The following is a 25,273-nucleotide window of genomic DNA, read 5'->3' on the forward strand; positions in this document are numbered from 1 at the left end:
TCTTGTTCTTAATATCAAAGGAAGCAGTTACGGATTAGAATGGGATGCATTCACTACACTGCTGTATTTTTCAAAACAAGGGTTACTATTCTGCAAGAAAAAGGACTTTCTGAGCTAGTATTGCAACTTAAATAGATCTCACTGAAAAGAAGTTCCTCCATCAGGCCCTGCAGGAAAGCAAACAGCTTCCCAGCATCGTGACTGTCACACAGCTCTGAAACCTCACAGCAGTTCCAGAATGAACTCATGGAGCTCCAAGCCCTGCAATAGGAAAATAATGGTCCAAATAGAACTGAGTGTCACTTCAAGACCCAAATCAGCTCAACAGAAAGTTTTAAGCATAAACCTACAGTCCAACTCAGGGATGTTGGCTCAAAACCAGCAATACATGGGGAGAGAGGATGGAACATCCAGATTTTGTCTGCCTGTCCCCCCCCCACGCCCCAATTCCATCAGAAAAGGACAAGAGTTCTGCTTGCTTGAAAATTTTATTGACACAACTGTTTGGTCCCAACACACAAAACAGCACTTGAGCCACAAAATAAAGTGTCCAAACAAAGTAGACAGCTAAGAAAAGAATTTCTCCTCCCTCCCACTCCAAGATAATGATAGTGCATAAACTGAGGGCTTCAGTGACATCTTTCTCCTTCTTCAACAGACATGAATTTGAAGTAGTACATTTAATTGTTAAATTAAAGAACTTCATGGTTGTCATACTTTTAAATCTGTAAGTCACATCATTCATTTAACCCTTTGGATAAAAAAATATATTGCAATTCAAATAGCTATTTTGTTACACTATGAACACAACTTCTCAAAAGTATTATTTTATTACTTCCAAACAGCAATTTCATCAGAATCACATGAACCCAGAAAAGATACGCTGACCACCATAAATGGTTTAACAGCCAGACTCACTTTGACAAATATCATCTTATTCTCTGAAGCACCAAAGAAGTGGATCTTCAGTATTTTACGTAACTTGGAGCTGCAACTTATGAAAATATTTTTCTCCAACGTATGTTCATCTGAAAGAAAAATCTAAGTGCTCAGCATCAACTTCATCAAACGTAAGGTGAAAGCAGATATTCTTGCATTTAACTCAAACTCATTAAAAGCATTCCAAGAAAGCATACTTGTAAATTTCACTTTCTATAGCAGGATGTCTGCAGAGATTTACTGAGGACTCAGATACTGTGCCACAATGCTCAGAAAAACTTCCAAGTGTTTCTCTGCATTCACAATGGCTATAAGTTTACCACAGGTCATGAGAGTCTAAATTTAAAAGATTTTATAACAAAATACAACCAGTAAAATTCTGTCTATAGCCATTAAATTCAGTGGCATTTCCTGTTGTTGGCTGAAAAAATTAGAGCCCATGTTCATTCCTTACATATTACAATATAATCCACCTTAAAAACAAAAACAGTTGGCCAGTGGGATCCCTCTGGTATAGGTTCTTTCAATACATCAAGCAATTTATTTGCTGCCTGGCAAATACAACCCATTGTAAATGCCACGGTTACCCAGTACGGGTATGAAGTCTCACACACTGCTAACTAGAGTCGAGGTTGTCCACTGACTTAATCTCTCTTCCAGATCTGGCCCTTAGAAAAGCCAACACAAGATACCACAAATTGAAGAAAGCTTCCAACACTAGGAGTAAGTTTTAGAATAAAAACAGACACAGCTAAAAGACACACTGAAGAATAAGCTTCCCATTTACAAAAGATGCTTAAAAATTGAAAACAAGGTTAAGCAGAACAACCTTAGATTTTCCACGTGTAGTTAGAACTTTCCTTAAAGGTGAAAATAGCATCAATACCTTCCAGCACAAAACACTTCAATAGGACCTGCTCCACTATCTGTCATTTATGCATTCAATGCATATTTCAGAAATATCAGAATCATCTTAACTTCATTGCTAGACACAATAAAAATGTGTGTCTGTATCTCAAGCTCATGACACCAAAACAGTCCTTTTGTTAATCAAAACCACACCAGACTGGAACTAAACATAAAAGGGAAGCTTAAAACATCAGTGTCCTAGGAAGCTCCTAAACGGAACTGAGAAGTACAGAAAATATTTAAAACAAGTTTTTACAAACAAGTCCACATAATCTTCTACAGACATCCTTAACCCAGAAGAACTTACAATGCAGCTACCAGTCATCAGAAAGGGCACAGAACTCATTTTTCCCCGGATGACAATTGACTCCCTCAACTCTTGTCACTGCAGGTCAGCAAGTTAAAACTTCTTAACAGGCTTTTGAAAGACAGATCATGCATTAATACTGTCCAAAACAATACCAGTAAGCAACAGCCTATAGAGTGTAATATGCTACATGTATGATTACGCCACCAACAAGGCTTAAGGAAAATAAAATCTGTCCCATTTTAGTTCAATTCATGTTTTGCTCTTACTGAACACACATTTATGAGAAACTGTAAAATTTAATAATAATTTAATGAATGCTGGATTTTTTTCTTCCCCAAAATAACAGAAAAAATTCCGCTCTGCTAATAGCTGCATTCAGTGTAAGAGGAACAAAATCTTCACAGAACACACTTAAATACAAACTGATTCTTCTAGGCCTTTCATTAAAATACATAAGGGCTAGCAAAAAGCTTGACTTTGTGCAGAGTCCATAGGTATTCGTTTCCACACTCAAAGGAAGAGTTAAAGCTTTGTTACGGGTGCAAGTGAGAAGTTTGCTGCCAATTTCACCTTGTTCTTGTGTTGCTTTTTGGCTGGGCTGTCCATTGCTTCCTTGTTTAGTTGCGTTTCAGAGGAGTGACAGGGAGGCACTGAAGTACTCTCTGCAGTGCAAGATGACACAGAACCAGAAGTCAATTTCTCTTGAGCTGTGGTAACAATTCTTTGTTTTTCTTCTTCAGTTAAAATCATCATCTCTAAAATAAGCAAAGCAATTCAACTTATTAATGCACTGTTCTTGGGAAAGGGGAATACTTAACTGCCTATTACCAGAGAAGTGTTTAAAGAAACTTATTGGCCAGACTCGAAATCAGGAAGTATATCATGTTCATCCCTACAACTGGTGTGACATTTGCTTTATGCTCTACTGTTTGTATTGCATATGGCTTCTGAGATTTGATTTTCAAATTAAGCCTGTCCATGCTCATAAAGCCCTATAAAAGTGGGTAAAAAAGACTGCTATGGGTTAGCAAAATGTTGTTTTAGTGGTGGGGATATAAGGTGACTACAAAAGTCACCCTACAGAAGATATCAGCACCTCCAATACATTCTACTGTAGAATATGTAGATTTATGTTCTGTTTTCTAGGTTATAGGAACCATCACAATAAGTAATACAATATAGGCAAGTAAGCTCCTACCAGAGAGAGGTACAGGACGTTCCTCAAATTGAATTAGGTCAGCAGACTCAAGAACCACTGGATCAGGTCTCAGCTGGGGAGACGGTAAGCAGGAAGGAACTGGCTCGCACAAGAGGTCAACAGGAGATGTATTTGTGAGGCAAAGAAGTTCTTGTTCAGTTTGATTAGGAGCTTAAAAAAAAAAAGAATAACTTTCAAGGTATCTGTAAGCTGTGAAGGTACTGCTGCTTCATAGCTGGTAAATGCAAATTCTCAAACGTGATGATCTGGAAGCTACATCACATGCTAATTTCACTTTGTTAGGATGAAAAGCATCTAACAACTAATTACAACACAACAGACAGAGCTATATTACACTTAGTGCTTACCTGAGTAGGAATACCCCTAGAGCAAAATCCAGTGTTTGCCAAACTTGAATAACAAACATAGCTGAGGAACTGAGAGGGGCCACTTACTAGACAACTCCCCTGCAGATCTATACCGTACAGACCGACAAAACTTCCACTAAAATCCACATGAAACGATATTGCAGTAAAAATAACAGATGCTCTTGTCAAAAGGGCACGTGCCTAACTGTACAGCCTAGGATAAGATCAGCAGCTTTCAAACCACAAAACATTTCTGCAAATATTCTCTCTAACTCACACAGCTTTCCCCATGCTACTTTGCTTACTTCCCTAAAGTAAAGATAAGCAATTTCTTCTATCAATCAATTTTGTATTACCATTGCTAGGTGTTCCTAGACTTAATTCCATTGATGAAGTTGATCCTGGGGTCTCCATTATATGTCCATTATGGTCATCAAGTTGACTTCCATGATCATCCACATGATCAGCAGGGGGAAAACTAGGTGAGCTAAAACGAGCTACAAAAAGGGAAGTTCATTTGATTCATTTACTGGAGTCACCACTTAAAGAATACAGAAAGCCAAGACACAGGCTCAAAATCAAAATGACTTACTTTTCATATCATTTTTCAGTACCACGATTCTCTTATGGCCATGTCCTTTAATCCAGACCACCTATAGAGAAAACACAGAATTGTCAGCACATCCTAACCACAAAGCCCAGAACAGTTTACTCACTGCATTCATCCAACCTTGCAATGAAATTCCTAATAGTAAACTAAATCATGTAGCTGATTTGTACCACGCTATGTAAGTAAAAGCTTTGTCAAAATAATTCTTGCCAAAGATGAAAGGCAAATCACAGAACTAGAAGCATTTCCACTTCTCCTAACTATCAGTTTACTTAAAAGCCATGAACTGGGTCACAAAATTAACCTAGAACACTGAAATGCAAGGACAACAATATACCACAGCAAAATTCCATTATGATTCTTGTGACAAACTGCCATTGCTTTTCACTCCTAAAAGCAATAACCTACCTTAAACAAAACTGAACCTCAGTTACTGTACAATTCTTCATTAAAACAAAAATGAATTGATTTGATAAAGATGCCAAGAATGTTTGTGATCTTACTGGGAACAATTCTTAAGCAAAATCAGATGAAGAACTTAAGTTTGTTTTATTGCATAACAAAGGTTTCTGAGAAGCTACTCTAAAATACTACTGCTAAAAGCCCACTTGAACATTATTATACCAGTAATTCTCACCAAATACCAGAACCATCAGCTGTTTTAACTATTTTTAGTTCATGCAAAAAACTTGATGTAACTGTACAAAACAATTCTTCACACCTGTGGAATTGCTCCCAAGAGCTCTTCTAAGTTATTGCATCCATATGCTTTGGGCTGCAGCACCTCTCCTGTGTACTTGCTATATGCAAGTGGGAACTCATGAAGAAAAATCTGCTGATAATGGTAAGTGTGAAGTAAGGACCTCACATTCTTTGCAAACATGTATAGATTTGTAAGCTTAACATATTCTTCTTCTGCACCATTGGTAAAAACCTATCAAAAAAAGAAAAAAAAGGAAAAGTTTACATATCATACTTTTTAGAAGTAGAACACAGCAGAGGAAATAGAACTTTCATACCTCAACCAAGTAAGGAAGACTCTTCAGGAGCTCAGTTAAGGTCATAAATCCATATTCACATGGATTAAGAGAAGTACTATGGATTGTTTCATAGTGCTGTTTGAGTTGCTCAACAGAAAGAAAGGATGCTCCATCCCAAGACATCAACAAGACCAGTAACTGGGCAGTGAGAGTCCGCAAAGATTTTCTATTTATCAGCTGAATTTGCTTGCCAGACTCTGTGTCAACCACCTACAAAAATGAATTTGCAGTAGAGTTAGGGATGGGAAAGATCCCTAAATTAACACGATCACATGATACATTCCAGTATTGGATACTACTCCAGTTAAACACACTATAAACATCAACAGAACTTAAAATACTAAATTTTAATACTAGTTTTTGTCCATACAGACAGTTCCATTTTTTGTTCCACGCCTGACTAAGCTCCAGCCTGATCACCAGCTGCTGGAATAACAGCATGGAAGCAATTAAGAAAATGCATCTGTATCTACATAACTCTAATCTTCCTTTTCTACAGACAAGATTTATGCATTTTAGAGTTAAATGAAAAAAAAGTATGAAAAAAATCAAATACAAAACATTAGGAGGCTAAGATCTACTATTTTTGTGGGAAATAACCACTCCTAAACAGCTAAAGTTAGGCAGGAAAACAGACAATTTCTATTGTCATTTGAGTATTTTAAACAAAACCTGAAGTGTGGATTAATTTTCCACTAAAAAAGTTGGCAAGAACAAAGGGTTTTTGAAGATACATTTAAAATCTCTTTGTAATTCTCCCTCAATTTGTGAAGTACACCACTAAGTGTACTGGAATAAGCATTTAGAGATAGAAATACTTTACATATCAGATACTCTTTTAAAGGATTAGCAACAAAAGACTGAACATTACCTTTACAACATGACAAAGTTTTTGCATTAAAGCTGGAACTGAGCTAACATCATAGTCATGAAGACGCAGTGTATACCCAAATGTCTTGCTGTACTCTGACAGTAAATCCGTCATCATTAGACAGTTGTCTTTTTGAGACCGCAGCAGTTTAACAAACTGGGCAGCTACTGCTTTAACTTGTTCCACCTCTGTGAGTGTGAGAATTTTCTCTTCCCCACATTCCAACACCTGCAAACCAAAATTGCATTTTGTTAAAAAGTGAGTTACCTCGTTTGACTGAAGAAAATCATCTGCAACTAAAATTCAGTGATTGCAGTCATTAGCTATGGAGCAAGGCTCAACTACCTTGTAAGATAACCATCAGTAAGCAAAAGCAGCATAGCTTGTGAAGTAACAAAGCTTAAAGTTAGCCACTGTCTGCAAGATTAACACAATCTAACCTCAATATGCTAAAACCTTGGGGCAATTCTTACTAACACATATATCAAAGTTCTAAAAACATCTAGCTAGCATTAGAAACACAGTCTAACTTAGACTGAAGTAAGCTCCCACTGTAAGCAACAGTTGTGCAGACCTCGTCAGCTAAACATTTAATATAGCTTAGTATTTTAGAACTTACTTGCAAGACCTCTGGTATGGCTTCAAAGAGTTCAAGCAGTTTTGTAAAACCATAGTAAGCGAGTTTGCACTGTCGACCAAAATGGTGGTGGTAAGAAGGAATAAATTTACTGAAGGGCATTCGAAAATGGGGCTGATGGCGCAGTAAGTCTACCACCTCTTTAGAAAATTGTTTGGTTCTTTCAATTTCCTCCTGTGTGCGTTCTAAAAATCAGAAAAAATAAAGCTATAGATATGTACTAAACTACTTCAAAATGCAGAAGAATATAGTAATAAAATGCAGCGATTTTCAGATTTCTCACATCATACCAGGTCATGTTTTCTGATAATGTTACAGACCTGTCCTGAAATTACAAATGCAAAGCCCAAAACAAAGTCATCAGCATTTTGCAGTTTCTTAATCAGCCAAACATTTCAGAGCTGGTTATTTCTGCATAGCAAATTTCACCTTCAGTCATGCCACAGAAAACATAACTACATGCAGTAGTAGCAGTGTTATTTTGCTTTTACTATCTGCTTTCCTACCTTTTTTTAATAAAAGAACATTTCCTTATAGAGCAACATTCTTTACTTTTCTAGCTTCCTTTTTGTTATAGGGATAGTTGTATAAGTAGAAAGATCAAAACTAGAAAGCCAGCATCACTGTGTTCTATTTCACCAGTTTTAAAATACTCCAAGAACAATTTCTTTGACAACACTAAGAAAAAGTACACTGACGTACCTCTCTTGGGAATACAAATTACCATTTCATTATCTTGCTGTGACAAGCAAATAGTTGTATCTGGAATTTCTGATATTATATCAGCCAGTTCACATACTCCATACTCAGTAACATCCCAATCCTTAGAGAAACACCTGAAAGTTTATAAAAATTGTATAACATTTTAATACTCTCATAGGACACAAAAAAAATGTGTAAGCTTTGAGCTAACATATAGTGAAATGCTATTAGATAAGCTTCTAATTCTTATTAGACGTTTGAAATTCAATACTGCAGCAAAGATGGAATATACTAAGATTAAAAGCACTGATCCCCATTTGTAGAGACATGCCTAATTCTTCCTGCCTAATCAAAAGATAACTTACCAGTGATACGCTTGTAAGAATTCCCTTACAATAACTTGCTTACTGGCCTGAGATTTCAGAAGTTTCAGTAAGTCTTGAGTGAAGCGTTTCACTTGAGCTCTGTGCGTTAGAGTTAACAAGCGCTTGGAACCCATACCAAGAATCTGAAAGAAAGTTTTATTTGATCACTTGTCTCATTAAAATTTATATTGAACAAGAAAAACAGTTAGAAGACAATTCTAATACAGATAGACTTGAAAAAAAAAATAAAAAGGATAAAAAGAACATTTTCAAAGGCAACCCTGTGAAGCCATACACTTTGTATATGGAATATATGCCATCAAGAATTACTTCCTCCATAAGTGCTATTGTAGTTGTTGCACATGATTAATTGGCTACTTTAAAGCCTTGGTTTGGAGAAAACAAAACATGGTCACAGTAGCTTCTTTTATTTTTTAAATGTAAGGCCACATGCTGTGTTACTTCACACCAAAATCCCTCAAGCCACAGGTTATACAGACTAACTCACTGGCACTCAAATGCTTGCTGTGTTCCTATGATAAACAGCACAACTTCAGCTTCTTTACCCAAGCACCAGACAAAGCCTAAAGAAGCTTCAAACTTTCTACCAGAGATTTAGAATAAATTGTTCATTTCCACAGTTGCACTAAGGGAGGGTTGGGAGAATAGAGATGAAATAGAGCATTTCTTAAAAAAAGAAAGCAGTTATCCTCCAAGGTTCAATTACCATCTTTTCTAGGTTGACAAAAAGTGCCATAGGATTTATTATAACAACCAGCAATGTATTCATTTCAGAAAGTCCAACATACAAGTACAGTTCTCTGAAATAAAGGAGCAGTGCCACATAACTCACCTGCAGGACATGAGGCACAGCTTCCAACAACTCCATTAACTTGGAATACCCATAGTCAGACACACGGCACTGTTTTGCAAAGTGATGATGGTATGTTGGGATAAATTTACTGACAGGTATGATGCAGGATGGCTGGCTTTTAAGTAGATCTATCACTTCTCTACTGAACTGAATAAGTTGAGGATTACCTACAGGGCTCTTAGAACGTAGAAGCCAAGGGTCTACCAAAAAAAAGAAAAAGTTTGTTACTGAGCTTTCCATTAGTAGTCTTCCACTAATCCTTGCAGATTTCTGACAAAAATCAGAACAAGAATAAATGGAAATTAAGCTAAAACTTAAATTTAAAAGAATAGCATAAAATGACTTGTATGATTGTTGAAGTGTTTTAGTAAAGAGGTTCATTAAAAAAAATATCAAAGAACTACTTACCTGTGGTAGGAGGAGGTGGTTTGTTATGTATCCACTTAATAACTTTAATGCCATTTTGAGCAGTGGCAATATTCACTCCAGGAACACAGGTAATTAAGTGTTCTAAAGGAACACCACCCTGGCCTTCTGGCACCATTTCAAGGTCATTGAACTCTGACATATAACAATCAGGAAAGCTTTAGAAAGAGAAGAAAGCTTCTATTATACACTAAAATACTACTGTAAAAAGCCTTAAAACATTATTATTCCTGAGGAAAAGGCTTTAATAGTTTACTAATAGATCACAGAACTCTTGATTAAGTTAATATTGAAAAATGCACCTTGAACTTTACTTAATTCTGCATTCAGATCTTAAATTCATAATCTTATAAGGAATTTATTTCCTGTAAAGATGAACATATGAGGCCTAGAGATTTATCATAGCAGGTAGATTCAGAGCATTACAACAGCCATCGATAACAATTTAGATACTATGATTTCAGCCCTTACACTGAAAGATTAATTTAAACTACTTTACCTTAGTAAAGGCACAGTACCCTCATGGGTCTGTAGAAGACTGTGAACTTGGGGAGCAAATGCCTTCAGAGATAAGATTGCAAAAGGAATTCTGTAAGAATCTGGATCAAACTCATGTTCACTGTAGTAAGAAGAGATTGAATTCCATAGGTTAATGCTTAGGTTGAGCATATTTTATACCTGTGCACAACTATAGCATACACAATACACAGATACTGCATGACAATTCTACAGGACAGTCACAAGCATCTACAATCTTTTTGTCATTAAAGAGTCAACTATAGCAGGTTTTCAGAAGACAATTACTTTACATCATTTGACTAAACATATAGCAGCATTGCACCAAATACCAGGCAGTGATAAGTGAACATCTAATAACTGCAACAGTAGCACACCCTGGCTGCTGTTGAATAAAATGAAATATTTATTATGCAGCTTCAGGAAGTCTTCAACCCTGTATGAATAATGATTTACTAAAGATAACCAGAGGACAAGAGGTAGATCAGTTCTTGCCATAATTACATGGATCTCCAAGCTAAAACTATGAGAACTATACACTTCTGATGTAACAACAGAAGGTTAGCATACCTTTCAGCTTCTAAGTAGCATTCATGCTTGGCAGCTAAGTTAAGAGCAAAAAGTTACTGAAAGGGCAGATCCATGAGAACTGCCTAGAAAATTCAGTTATCTATTTTCTGCCCAACTGAATTACTGCAATACAACTACATAATGACATAGGCATGTTATATGAGAGCCTTCTCAACTTCAATACAGCTGCTAATGTAAAATGCTGTTCAAGTACTTCATAGTATTATGTAATATTTTATACACAGCTTACATAACGTCTTTATTCAGGCAATGCTGCTTACAAACAGGCTCGTGATATTCCAACTCTTCAAATATTATAGGACTACAGTTTGCTGATGAACCATCGTGTGACTGTGAAGATCCCAGGGGACTTTGCCGGGCTTGGCTGCTGGGTAGGAGACACACCAACCGCCCACCTCCTTGGTCACGGATTGACACAGTATCTGTTAGTTTGTAAAGGTCTGATACAATTAACTTACGTCCAAATCTAAAAGAAAAAAAATTTGATACACAAATTTTCATTTTATGCTTATAAAACAAGAATACTGTAGAAATAATCCTATAGAAACTGATCAGTACAAACCAATTTTTCTATGTGGGGATGAATAAAGTAAAGCACTAGAACTACATCCCCTGTATCACAGTCATGGGCTCTCAACAGATACATTGCAACACCTAACAGCAAAACATCTACTGGGTTAGTTTCTATCATTTCTAGTAAACAGTCACAAAACTCAATTTTACTGTGATATACCAACCAAGAACAATTTAGAACTTACTTTTTCTCATAGATTTCTGAGAACTTGAACACAGGCAGACAACAAGCAGGTGCATCCTGGAGAATGGAGACAGTTTCTGAGCTGTAAGAAAAGTTTCACAGTGTTATTAAAAAAAGTCAATATTAAAAACAGCTATTTAACATTTGGTCCTGCTTGGAAGATGTTCACAGATATATTTTATGAATAAGCATGATAACAGGACAAAATGTATTCCCTTCCACTCCAGCACTATGAAAAACAACACTTCACATCAGTTGAGTACAAATAGTATCTATTTGTAACTCATCTGGTTGGCATCTCTGAAACACCAGAGTCTTTTAGAGGCAGTAGTAAGAGTTTCAGTATCTATAAAAAAATAGCATTACAGCTGTAGTGCTACAAGTTACCAGCCTGATCTTTACATTATGAACTTGGAATTGGCATGAACTACTACTGAAGAAATAAAGTTGTAAGTTACGCAATGCCAAGAGAACTGAAGAACACTGCACACATCACACACTGTTTTGAGACAAAAATGAGGGTTTTTTTTTTCTACTTTTTCTTTCAATAAGGAAAAAAGAGAAACAATATTTGTATTTGCACTCTAGTAGCATCTTCCACACAGAAAACAGATCTGAAATTGTAAGTGGATTTAAAATGTGCATCTTCTTCCTTAAAGAGACAATTCATATGCATTTTATGGAGAAAGCAATAACATATGTATTCTTAACTCAAAATACACTGAGGCACACAGTACTACAAAAATAGTAATTAAAGTCCAGCATAAGCACCCTATCAAGAAGAGGTGTAGTCTCTTTAAACATAATCAGTGTAAAAGTGCTCAACTGAAAACTGCCAGCCTTGTTGTATTTAGCACATTCATCAGGTTTTTTAACAGACGTTACTTGGTTTTCCTATAATTCTTTCACTCTGTATTTTAACTCTTAATTACTAAAAAGACACATAATGACAATTAGGGAATGTTCATTACCTAAGGAGAGAGAGTGATTTATTAGCAGCTCCCGTTGCTAACGAGACCTGGATCCTTTTACTGCCAATTCTGTATCTGTGAAGACTGTTGACAGCACTAATTGCTTCTTGCAGATTTTCCATTTGCACTGTAGCCTTCAGCTGGTAGTCTGTATGAGGACTGAGCTCAACACACTTTACCTGAAAGGGAAAAAAACAAAACAAAACAAAAAACAATCTTATGCATTTACTCTTAAATATTAATTTAAGCCAAGCTAACAAGCATGCCAGTCTTTCTTTTACCAACCTTTTCAATTGAAAAGGGAACAGAGTAAGACAAGCCTTGGGCAACATGACAATGCAAACAATAATCAAACATAAAGAGCCTTTGACAAGGCAAGACCATGGTACTTCTTTAATAGACGTGCCACCTTCTGTATGAAAAGAATGCCAGAATGTCATCTACAGACCACATAAGTAGCATCACTACAAACAATCTTTACTTGTTTTCTTTTACTGATATGTTCTCCAGGTTGTTGGTTTTTTTTTCGTTTTTTTTTTTTTTTTTGAGAATAAGGAAACTTCATTTAAGCACAGTATTGCGTAGAAGTTATATTTGATAGCTTTCTACTCCTACTCAAAGCTAGACCACAAATACAAAGATACAAATATGAACTCTATAAAAAGATTTATTGAATGTATTTTACCCTTTACCTTTCCATGTCTTGAGAAAGTTTCTTGTAAAGTTTGCTGCAATTCTTTTCTGGACAATCTGTAATCAATATTGCTGATCTGAATATCTGCACCATTTGCAAAAGGATCAGGACAGTCTGTACCACTGGTATGATTTACTACATTAAATGTGAGTGGAGATGATCTATTTGAGAGGTTTGGAGACATGCTCCTGGGTAAAACAAAAGAAGTATGAACAGAAGTAGTTACTGCATAATTCATATACATACTGAAACAGATCAAAGAGACACACATCAAGTACATAAATATAACACTTTGAAGGCAATTTCCTACTACATGTATTTATACATGCAAAAACAAATTTCATACAAACAAAACCAGATCAAGTATTCCCTATGCTACAGATAAAAGTCACTGATATATCAAAAGGGCCCAAATTTAATCTATTTGGTTCCAGAGCCTCCCACCATTTTATTGAACGCAACAAAAAGCAAACTCATTCACATTATTTTAAGTAATTGACAGATAGAAGATATTTAAGCCTCAAAGAAATCTTCATAGACCTGGAGAAATTTGTACTAGGAATGCCATTGAAATTAGGAGACACAAGATGGCTAATACCCCTGAAGATTTCTCAGAAGCTTTAGAATTACCTTATGCAAGCTTTTACCAAGTTTCTGATAAAAGCTGACCTCTGTTATACTCATTCTGTCAGCTAGCGCTGTAACAACCGTTCATTTTCGCATGAATTAGCATTACTGCGTTAATGGGTCTACTATAGGCAATTCCACATGTAGATATCAAGATGTAATACAGAGAATGGAAAAGGCCTAGCACTGGCCAGTCACACTGTACCTTTCAAATAAGGAAAACAGCTTACCGAGATGACCAGCAACTCTGAGATACAAATAAAGGACTGAGTTGTCTTGAGGCTGTCAGCTTACTGAAAGCAGAGGGATAACTGACTTGAAATATAGCTTCATCTTTATCCTTTTTATCTACAGGGGAATTTGTAGTACTCCGGGAAACAGAAGTCTCTTTCCTATTTGCAAATACACAAAAAGAAAATTCATTATGTTGCATAATTCACATTAAAATGTGACATTAGTAGTTAATTTTGAACATACTTATAACTACTTTTACAGGATGATTCTCCAATTCCACTTTTTTTTGTTGTCAGAGATACAGGAGCTGCTGCATTAGAGTTATTCTGAGAAGGAATTTCTTGTAGCTGTTCTTGCTGGCTTTCAGTATTTCTACTGATTGTCTTTGATTCAAGACGGCATAGCTCCTATAGAGAACAGGAGAAAGGTCAGCATAAAAGCACCAAACATTTTTTGCTAGAACCTTTCTTTGTAACAAAAAGCTGAATTCCTTCTTTAATTAGATTGCCATTGGAACCTCAACCAAGAGGTATTTGATTTACTATGACAGAAAGCAATAAATGGTCAATGATGAACTGAAGTAATATTTTTGCTGCCTGTATTATTTGTCCTTGTGTCCTTTAAAACTATGAGTCAATCACTTAGTGTTATACTCTACACCACCTGATCAATACTGCCTGCAGAACTAGATCTACAAGGTCCCTTTAAACTCAAGCCAGTCTGATTCATGATTCTACAACAGAAGTCAAAACTGATGTAAGATCCAAAATTCAGTAAATACCAGCAGTATCTCTAGATAGAGAGATATAACATATAGCAGATGTATAACATATTCCTGTAGGAGATATATACTCATTAGTTTATACATAAACCAGGACTGACTAGTTAAAACACAACTCTGATAGAAACAATTCTCAAAACATGACAGAAAGCAAGGACACTAAATAAGGTAGAACAAAATGATACCTGTAAACTTTTAACATTTGTGGGTTTGATGACTGATCCATGACTCTGTAATCCTCTCCCAACAGAACCTTTGGTACCAGAAGACTGATCACTTCCATCTTTGTTGATGATACAAAGCTTTGTACTCCTGTTAACTTTTTTGGGAGACTTCACTTTTTCAGTTCCAACAAAGTTGGAGCTTTTTGTTTCATTAAGATCTTTGTTTCGGGGAGCAAAAGAGACTACAATCCTGTTGCCAAAAACATCTTCATTTTCCATTCGCTTCCGAGCACGCTCAGCACTTTCTTGATTTAAAAAGCGGAGAATTGCACTGCTTCCAGAAATGCTCAGGACCTTTCCTCCACAATTATCTGACAAACGTCTGAGTCTATTACTGACACTTTTACTGTCTCTGTTTGTGGGCAGATTGTAAACATACAATAGTGCATGGCATGCCTGTTTCAAGGGAGAAAGATTTTTAATTTGTCAGAATATTCACATACTGTTCCAGAACATTTTACATATTTTACACTGATTTTGCTGACGTGCCCTACCTTACAAAAAGAAAAAAGATTTTTCCACAACTTTCAATGCATTTAGAAAACTAATACCAAGGTAAGTTCTGAAACTACCATCTCCTTTGTGTTGTAAGGATTAAACAATCTACAAACTCTAATGGATCAATACCTGATTACTTCTTCAGGTAACAGAGCCCAATTGCAACCCAAGAATGCTACATAGTATACAAATGCAGATAAACACAGTTAAGGAAGCTCTTTCCAAGAAAGAAAAGGTTATGTGCTGAGCAAAGGTAACACAGCAAATCCAGATAGCATTACCAAGAGGAAAAAAACCTAACCCTAAGCCAGTTTCAATTAAGAAAGCATCACAAAGCTCTCTTAATGTACCGCTAAGTTCTTACCCTACTTTCTGCCAGTGGAAACATAAGATACATTACCTAATAAAATATTTAGTGAAAAGCATGTGACCTTGCTGTTGTACTTCAGTAAGATACTTTGTTCTTTTATTATCTCATCCTTTTATTCTTAAGGTAGAAAACATACAAACAAGTAACTAAATTACAGACAGTCAAATACATAACAGACACGTCTCCGCATAAAAATAATGCATAGTCTAAGCCTCCTTTCCCTCTAGAATAGAGAAAGATGGGTTTGACACTTGGAAGCGTCTGTTGAATTAAGAACATAAAACCTTACCGGCATTTTCAGTGGTAACCTCGGTGGCAAGTCTGAAATAAACTCTTCAAAACAAACAAGTTCATGAGCATGATGTAAGAGAGCTTCTGAGGCTTGGTTTTTGTGTACCAAAATTATCCGAAAACCATGACGATGTCTCAAGTCGCTGAGTTCCAAAGCAAAGTTTACATCCGCTGGGGGTAGGGAAACAAACAAGATAAGCACATTGGAAAAAGCACAAATCATGGATTAAACAAACAAAACCCTCGACTTCACTCATCAGTTTTTACACATTACTGAAGACTCCTAATGAAAAAGCACCAACAGAAACAAGCCTGCAGTAAATGCAACTTAAAACAGCAGTTGCATTCCAACTCAGAGTTGGATTACCCCATAGTATTAACTTCTAGCAATCTATCAGCAAGGTACTTGACTGCTACTGTAAATTTTCATAACAAAAGATGTTTAGCTTAATACAGACTACAACTTAAGGGGGGGAACCTAAAATACACAGCAATTATACTTGAGCTGCTCTTACTGTGCCTACTTTTGCTGCCAGCAAGACCATTAATTCTAATTAAGCAATTCAGATAAAGCTGGTTCTAAACACTACTGTTGGAAAGGAGAGATACTCTGCCACATGCAGAAGTATTATTGAAGAACAGAATTCTGTGCCAGAGATTAGCACTGCCGATACTTACTTGACACAAGAACCACAGTGGCAGGTGCAGTGTGTGTATCAGCAAACCTCCTAAGACTCTGTCTAAGTTTATCATCAGCAGCATTCTTTGCAGTAGCATTGATGTGTGCAACAGTCACCTGTGGAAACGCAGAGATGCTCTCAAGAAAGGCTTGAAGGTGACTTGTGCTAATTAGATTTATTTTAAAATAAACATTTACAAGCTTTCCCTTACAGCTTCTCTTTAAGAGGCAACTGATGATTTTCAACACATATAGATGCTAATTTGCTCCAAAGAGCAGTGAGCTCCACTGCTAGTTGCTCAGCACTGCCTTAGGGATGCCATCTACTATTCTTTGTTAAAACCCAATTTCCACACTTCGCATATGTTAAGAGTATATGCTGCTAATACAAAAATATTCCACAAACTCTCATTTTTAAATAGATGAGTGACAAACATGCTAAGTAGTCTTATAAGATCACTTTACCTCACCAAAGCATATATTAACAAATAACAAGCTAATACTACAGGATAAATTGTTCAACTAATACTATCCAGTAACAGAATTTGCTATCACATCTGCAAGATTGTGACTGAGGATTTGTGATGTAGAAACCTGCACAGAAAATATCAGATACCAAAAAAAGGTACTAATGAAAAAGCAAATGGTTAAAAGGTAACCCAATGAATACCACTCATTTACAACAGAACTCATTAACCAGCACAATATTCACTAACTGAAGTTAAAACATTTAAGTTACCTGTTTAAGGCCACATTCATGGTTTTGAAAGACAATACTGAGATAACACTATGTAGAAATACATTTATTAGTAAATTAAAACACAAATTCTCAAGTAATAGGGTAATGCCTTCTTCATACCTGACAGTTGTTCAGCTCCTGAATAACTTCTTTATTTTCTTTACTAATGTCACACACACAGATGAATTCTGCTTCTCTGTGACCTTTAAAAAACTTCTCACGAATTCTTTGTACAACTGCTACAGCTGAACGGCCAGTGGGTACTGAGCAGTTTTCAATATCCCAGAAGACTCCAATGGGAGGGAGGTTTTCCAGGACTTGGCCCGTGACTGCAACTTCTGGAGATCCTGTACAGGTTTAACACAGGTTATTTTAATCACCAAATACAAAAGAAACAACACTGTATATACACTTAAAGGTTACAGTGTAAGTATAAACATTATCCCTTTACAGATACAGTAAAGGCAACAGAGTAAGAAAATACTTTTTAAAGCATAGGTAAAGGACTTGTTTTCACATATAACCAGAAAATATGCTCAAACTTCTTGAATAATTTTTCTAGTTTTTAACATCTTAAAAATACGATTGTCAAAAAACTGTATGCAAACTATGAAATATATGGGAAGTTAACCAGATTACAATGCTTAAAACATACAAAGTATGACCTACAGTTTAGCCTGTAATTTCGTAGAAGTCCCCAGAAAACAGTGCAATTTAAGTACTGTTACATTGGGTTCTCTTAAGGAAGACAGCTAAGTACAAGTTTCTAACAAATGTTTACCATATTTCTGTGGTGATTTGCCAAGACTGCTCGCTAGTAGCAAACTCTTCTCATTTCCTGTTCCTTGGGTTCCACAGCCATTACATATTGGGATAGAAACAGGTGCTGTCTTTGTATTTGGTGGAGGAATATTTGGCCAGATTTTAGCAGCATCAACTAGGCTGTTCCTGGTTGGCTGTTGGGAAAGTTTCACAAAATTGATATTTTTTTAAATGCAAACACACACTACTTCAGAGTAAAAACATTCAATTCCCCATCTGCAATGAAGGCAAGTTTGAAAATAATCTAGCAAGCTATTTAACAGCAGTATCAGTGTACGAAGGATGCTTCCAGCCCTAGACTATTTCCTAGCACACTATGCTCCAAATTTCCAAATGCAAAGAAGGATCCTATTAAACTCTGTGTATGAATATCACCACCTTCAAAAAGATGGTAATGTATTAAGGAACACCTACCATGATAAATCAATGCAATGGAGAGTGCAAGGCTCAACTTCACCTTCTCATCAAAATATACTGATTTCACCACTTAATTTTATGAATTCAATGCAGAAATATTTTCATTTCCGTAAATTGAATTTTCAAGTAACACATCCTCCAAAGCAGATTATCATTTCACTTGAATTTCCTATTAATTCAAGTTCTAAGGAGTACCAAGCCAGTACTGAAGCATAAGTTACAGGTTTGGGAAGACTAAAGTAGGCCCAAACTAAATAAGGACACCCATAAAGCCTCATATTTCATGACTTACAAGTGGATCTTTACTAATCAGTACACAAAGGCACTCAAACGTTATTTGCATTTTCTGCATCACCACCACAGAAAATCTTGTCTGGAGCTGCCAAGGAGAGAACCACCCTCTGAATTCAGTCAAAACTCCGACAATGTTACAGATACACTGTGTCTCATCTTTTCATTAAGCTGAATGTCGCTTCAGAAAAGAGCTAGCCTGCAAGGGGATCCTACTACATGTGAACCATGCACCACCAAGGAAAATGGAAACCATAACCCACGGAAATTAGCATTTTGCTCAGGCTTTATTACTTCAACATTAACCATATACCACAATTAATAAACAAAAAAACGCGATGTGTACAAACCTTATTCAAGCAGTCACTGCAGTAGTGAGAGCCCTTTAAACAAACTGAAGGTGCCACACTTAGGTGCAAAGGGTTGGCGCACACATGTGATGTTAGCTCCGACTGTGCAATATGCTCGTCCAAGCGGCCTGTAGCCCCACTTGTGAATTCAGAACAAGGAAAATAGCCAGAAGATGTGCAGCTCTGAAGGGCTGGGAACTGATGCAGTTTGTGCACATTACCATGACAGGACTGGAAATGAAGTTTTCCACAACAGGGTAGATGTTGATAGGAAGATACACTGTTTTCTATGCACATGCCAGGGAATTCACTGGCAATACCTGCCAAATTGCTTCTAGCTGGAGGGTTCTTCAGTGAAGATGTAGAAGGGAAAGCAAATCCTGACCCTACTTGACAAGTAATCGTCCCAGTGCTTTTTGAGTCTAATACTGTGCCAGGGTGAATCACACTACCATCACCAACACCACAATGCATTTGTGGAGTACAAGAGTCAGAGCCATGAGCACAGCAGCTTACTTTCGGGCCAGGAGAAAGCTGTATTTGCTGTTGCTGAAGAGGATGAACATCAGGAAGCGGCACAGCTGGAAATAACTTAGAGCCAGCATTATGAGATGAAGCATCCTTCGATTCTACAACACCTTTCTGGTTCTCCATGTAATCCTTCTGGAAAATGAACACTCAGTTACATTCAGAAACGTGTTTAAAACAATGTTTTAATATAAATATTGCATATTTTCACATTGTTTGAAGGGTTATCTTTACCTCACTGACTGAGCATGTAAAAATATCAGCACCTGTTGTAAAATAAATGCTAGTTTTACATGGGAGCCTGAGGTATTTAAGTACCAATGGGTTTTAGAAAGAAACAAAGAGGCATAAGCCAAACAGAAACAAGTCTCTAAAAACATGATTTGAAAAGCAGAAAACTTTTTAGCTAAGTTTGAGAAATACTATTCAGCCACAGGGCAAAAAGAATGTTTAAGAGCTAACCAAATGGATAAAGTAACAGAAAGGCACAGTTTGGAGGTTTTTTTGATCTTTTGATGATTTCCAATAGATTAAGTTTTCAAAGTAATACATTAAAAATTAGAAATCGTATGAAAAAGAGAACAGAAGACTAAATTCTCATAACCATACATGCTTTTCACCTGCTCTAAACTAACAAAATGTACACACAAGGACTGCAATGAAAACATACACAAGGTTACGAGAAGGTTATGAGAAGCACCAGAAATGAAAGTCAGTACAGCAAACCTGCATACAGCTGTCCCAAGGCTTTAGATTAGTACTTTGAAACAACTTTCACTTTCTGAATTGAGCTTTGTGCACTGCCTACAACACAGCAATGAGTAATGGGTTACTGAAGTTCAAAACCATTACTTTCCTGATGCCTTATCTTATGCATTGAAGAATAAAAGTCCACCTGAAAGAATTAATGCATTTAGCTTGAGAATTTACAGAATTTACAGGAGAATCTACTCCTACCACCTTCAGCATGAAATGACAAACTTATGTGTCCACCCATTTCCCCTTTGCTTTTTAACTAAAGACAGATGGAACAAGCACAGACATTACTTAAGTGCTGGAGCTTGCTTGCTTAAAGAGATGTTAGACTGTTACTCCTATACTTTTAAGATATAGAGTAACAAGTGTTAGAACAGTTATAGAACAAACACTTGAAGAAAAAAAAATAGGGATAATTAGACATTTATTTAGAGCAGCATCCACAACTAACCAATACATATCTAGTTCAGAAAACAATAAACATCTCTCCAAGTCTGTAAGATCTGAAAGCACAGAGAGTACTTTCCTACCCCACTCTTCAGCAACAGATTCATGGAGCTACCAAGAATCTGCCCTATGCACTTACAGTGCAACTTCTATTACTCCCAACACACAAATATAGAGTAAAAACAGTCAAGCAAAACTTGCTTTTCGCCAAAACTGATGAGAGCTGTGGACACAATTAAAGGCCTGAAGCTTCCAGGCAGACCTTGCTCACAGCACAGTAGCTGCTGTTTGCTCTTTCTGCCCTCCCTACTTGCTCCTCTTAGTCATAACCACAGTCAGGTATACTGCTCTGTACCAGTTTATCAGCCATGCTGATAAAGTTTTAGCAAACCAAAAAATTACCTTTTTCGCACTACAAGGCAAAGTCTTCTCAGCAGCAGAAAAGCAATTAGAAAGTTTCCAGAGCCATGGTTTAACATCATTCTCTTGTCGCTGAAGCCATCCAAAAGATCTATTACAGAGGTTCTCTGTCCTGTTTCCTTCCATCATACAACCAAACAAAACAGTTCAACATTCTTCCATCCCTCCTTCCTTTCATTCTTTCCACCTGCTAAAGAAAAAAAACAACATTTCACTTCAGGTTAAGGAAGCCAAGATCATGGTGGTCTTATGAATTCGCTACATCACACTCCTCCATTATTTAACTCAAATTTAATTATGCATGGGCCACAGCCTTGACTATTCATCTCTATTACAGAAATACTCCTCATGATTCACCATACAGGCAAAGAAATATAAAGAAAAGCTTGTTTAAGCCTATGGTATTACCTATAAAATCCCAAAAATGCATTGCTGCTTACATGAAACAGCTCCCAGAAACTTTCATGGCACTATCCCAGAAAGGGAAGCCATGGGGTAAGCTTTCAAGACTAGCTCACTGATTACAAACCAGATGAAAGTGAGCTCAGCTGGAAGATTCAGACTGCATATTCATTGTTCTTGCACTCATTTAAAGAGCTACATACACACGTATTAAGCGCACATCATCTAGTATACAATTCCAGTTTTTAAATCATTAAGATTAACAAGCTGTCCTTGTAGTTCTCAGGCAGTTTCACAGTCCCACTGCATCAGCTCAGCTTTATGGAACCACAAGGCAGAAGGATGCGCCACCAGAACAACCTACAATTAGAAAGGAAGGCAACATATCCTCCAACTATGGGCCACATTGATTAAACTACAGCTCTGTGGTTTATCCACATTTAATGTTCACCACAAGCCCCAAGGATTATGCCCTGTAATACTGACTTTGCACCAACGTTATTTTTAACCACAAATTCCACTTTTCCTCAAAAAGAAGCAAAAATGTTTATTCACACAACGTGTAAACACTCCAACAGAAAGTATTAAATTAAAAACTTCTATAACCCTCGAGTGGGTCGCTTTTGAAGTTAAATAATACCCAACAGAGGCATTCTGCTCACGAATTAAAGCGACTAAATATAAGTAAGCACACGGACACCAGGACAGCCCTCGACACTCGCAGCCCCCAGCCCAGGGGGCGACACTGAGCCCGGCCCGCTGCCCGCTCCCAGGATGGAGGCGCAGCCCGCGGCACTACGGGCCAAACGGCGGCTGTGCCCCGCGGGCAGCTCAGTGCCGGGGCCGTTGGGAAGCTCCTCCGGTTGAGGCGGCTGCAACTCACGGAGGAGCGGGCCCAGCAGCCCCGGGCCGCAGCGTTCCGCACGGCCCTCCGTGCCGCGGGAGCAGCCCCGAGCGAGCGGGAGCAACACGGCCCGTCCGCTTCTTTCCCCCTTCCAGTGCCTCCCCCGGCCTCACCTGAGCCGCCCCCGGCGCCGCCGTCCCTCACATTCCGCCGCCCTCACACCCCTTTGTTGTCCTCCCTCCCCCGCCGCTGCTCCTTCCGCCGTCAAGCGCCGCCGAGCGCCGGAAAGCAGCCCGCTGTCGTGCAGACGGCTGCCGTAACAACACCCCACTCCCTCCTCCTCCCCGCCAGGCCGGGGGCGGCGGCTTTTACAGTGCGGGGGGGCGAGGGAAGAGAGGGGCGGGCGGGGGCGGGGCTGGTGTGTGATGTGGTACCAGAGTTACCTCACGGCGTGGAGGGTCTCTCAGAGGAGCGGGACAGAGGGATGGTGCCAATGTCCGTAATCGGGACTTGTTTCTTGGCTCTCACAGAATCACAGAGAATGACCCGGGTTGGAAGGGACCTCAAGGATCATGTAGTTCCAACCCCCCTGCCTGGCAGGGCCACAAAACATACACCTTTACTAGATCAGGTTGCCCAGGAGACCCCATAGATCCCCATAGAGACCCCATAGACCCCATAGAGACCCCATAGAGACCCCATAGAGACCCCATAGATCAGGTTGCCCATGGCCCCGTCCAACCTGGTCTTGAACACCTCCAAGGACGGGGCATCCACAACCTCCCTGGGCAGCCTGTTCCAGGACCTAACCACTCTCCTAGTAAAGAACTTCCCCATAACATCCAACCTAAATCTTCCCTCTTTTAACTTAAAACCATTTCAGGGAGCTGAGCCTCTTCAGGAGGCGGGAAGTTACAGAGCAGGGTACAGGCCTTCTCAGACGGCGCTGTCTTTGCGGTGTAAGTGACACGGTGATATTTGTCCAAGTCCTCGATTTATCTTTCTGTTAATATTTATTGCTTGTGTACAGCAGCACCTCTGAGCCTCTGGTGTCTGTCAGCATTTGTTGTGCTGTTTTGGAGCCAGACGAGAGGCTAAACAGATTCCTCTGAAATCTCAGAGATTTTGCTGTGTTTTACCAGCATTTCAAGGTGAAAACTATTTTAAAAGTTCATGTATATTTCAGGTGTCGTTTGTGCACTCACAGCATCCTCAAAGAATTATTGAAAAATAACGAGGTAAAGCATTATTTGTCCCTGACTCGCAAACAGTGTATATATATATATATATATTTTGAATTGCTGGGGATGTAGTTTGATGGCACATGGTTTATTTTATGTAACTTACACACCCAAAACATTCTTGAGCAACTGCAAATTGCTGTTAAATAGTTTGTTAAACACCTAATTTGTTTCCTATTCATAGTTGTATAACAATTAGTCCCTGTTTACTTCTATTAAACATCTGACCTCAAAATACAGTTAACTTGCCAAATATCTGACCTGAAAGTACAATTGCTTTGCTCATCCTTTTCAACTAAAGCCATAGTAGCTCTGGATGTCAGCACAGCATACTGTGGGGTGAGCAGAGCTGCTCAGTGATGTGTGGGTCGGAGCCCATCTGTACCTGTATGTGTGCTTTGGTTTTGACTCAGGATACAAACACTGGGCACACCCAGAGATAGGAACACAGCTGGAGCAGTTGGGAAGGCTCAGCCCTGGAATGGAGCAGGGCTGGCACAGCAGCTCCCTGGTTTCGCTCATCCCACTGTTGGCCTGGATCCCATTGCGGGGCCTGTGAGGCAGTGTGGGATTTCACACAGCGCCGCGTCCTTGTGCTGATGGCTGCAGTCACCAGGGATCGTTCCTGGCTCATAATAATAAAGGATCTAATGGAGGAACGCTGCTTTTGAGGAAGAACGTGACTGGGGAAGCAGGGATAGGGAGGTGATTGTCCCTCTCTACTCAGCTCTTGTGAGGCCCCATCTGTTGTACTGTGTCCAGGTGTGGAGCCCTCAGTACAAAAAAGGCATTGAGATTCTGGAAAAGGTCCAGAGGAGGGACAGGAAGATGATCAGAGGGCTGGAGCACCTCCCCTATGAGGACAGGCTGAGGGATCTGGGTTTGTTCAGCCTGGAGAAGGTTGCGGGGTGACCTCATTGCAGCCTTTCAGTACCTGAAGGGAACTTACTGCCAGGAAGGGAGTAAACTCTTGGAAAGGGCTGACAATAGCAGGACTAGGGGAAATGGTTTTAAGTTGAAGGAGGGAAGATTTAGGTTGGATGTTAGGGGGAAGTTCTTCACTAGGAGAGTGGTTAGGTCCTGGAACAGGCTGCCCAGGGAGGTTGTGGATGCCCCGTCCTTGGAGGTGTTCAAGGCCAGGTTGGACGGGGCCATGGGCAACCTGATCTATGGGGTCTCTATGGGGATCTATGGGGTCTCCTGGGCAACCTGATCTAGTAAATGTGTATGTTTGGTGGCCCTGCCAGGCAGGGGGGTTGGAACTACATGATCCTTGAGGTCCCTTCCAACCCGGGTCATTCTGTGATTCTGTGGGAATCAAGCCTCGATGTGAAGTGAAGCTTCTCTTTTAGAGCATGTCCAGGTAGAACTGGTCACCGTTTGTAATACAGCGCTGTGGGACGGTGGCCGATTGATGCCGGCCCGTCCTGGAGGCCCCTCAGGCGGGAGGGGCGGGACCTGCCGGGCACGGTTTGAAAGTAACGAAAACTTCCCAAACGCTTCTCGAGCCGCTGATTGGCTGAGCGACATGAGG

General features: G+C 38.7%; 1 protein-coding gene across 6 annotated transcripts; it reads right to left on the reverse strand.

Moving 5' to 3' along the window:
- Nucleotides 1-469: 469 nt before the first annotated feature.
- On the reverse strand, nt 470-22,814 carry MARF1 (meiosis regulator and mRNA stability factor 1). 6 transcript variants are annotated; one of them, XM_015876831.2, is made up of 27 exons: nt 22,672-22,814; nt 21,235-21,442; nt 19,618-19,764; nt 18,003-18,177; nt 17,342-17,568; nt 16,482-16,599; nt 15,802-15,974; nt 14,606-15,040; nt 13,883-14,046; nt 13,636-13,797; nt 12,777-12,966; nt 12,085-12,263; nt 11,115-11,195; nt 10,586-10,822; nt 9,749-9,868; nt 9,232-9,407; nt 8,803-9,023; nt 7,950-8,092; nt 7,585-7,718; nt 6,865-7,067; nt 6,246-6,473; nt 5,354-5,584; nt 5,056-5,268; nt 4,317-4,377; nt 4,081-4,221; nt 3,357-3,527; nt 470-2,913 (listed from the first exon to the last, which is right to left on the reverse strand). In XM_015876831.2, the coding sequence occupies exons 2-27, from the start codon at nt 21,379-21,381 to the stop codon at nt 2,681-2,683; spliced, it is 4,710 nt and encodes a 1,569-aa protein (XP_015732317.1). In that variant the 5' UTR covers nt 21,382-21,442; nt 22,672-22,814; the 3' UTR covers nt 470-2,680. The 6 variants fall into 6 exon arrangements, with proteins under 6 accessions (XP_015732317.1, XP_015732315.1, XP_015732312.1 ...); XM_015876829.2 differs by having other exon boundaries at nt 470-2,820; nt 19,102-19,764; XM_015876826.2 differs by having other exon boundaries at nt 19,102-19,764.
- Between the last annotated feature and the right edge of the window lie 2,459 nt (nt 22,815-25,273).

This window comes from Coturnix japonica, chromosome 14 (genome assembly GCF_001577835.2).
Source record: "Coturnix japonica isolate 7356 chromosome 14, Coturnix japonica 2.1, whole genome shotgun sequence".
Lineage (NCBI taxonomy): Eukaryota > Metazoa > Chordata > Aves > Galliformes > Phasianidae > Coturnix > Coturnix japonica.

Bases quoted from the DNA above. Each gene is read 5' to 3' on its own strand.
- MARF1 (XM_015876826.2), bottom strand. From the start codon at position 21,381: ATGATGGAAGGAAACAGGACAGAGAACCTCTGTAATAGATCTTTTGGA. The intron at 18,178-19,101 runs GTTTGTACACAT...CTTTCCCAACAG, and splicing joins GCAGTGACTGCTTGAATAAG to CCAACCAGGAACAGCCTAGT. The intron at 14,047-14,605 runs GTATCATTTTGT...TGTTCTCTATAG, and splicing joins CAAATGTTAAAAGTTTACAG to GAGCTATGCCGTCTTGAATC.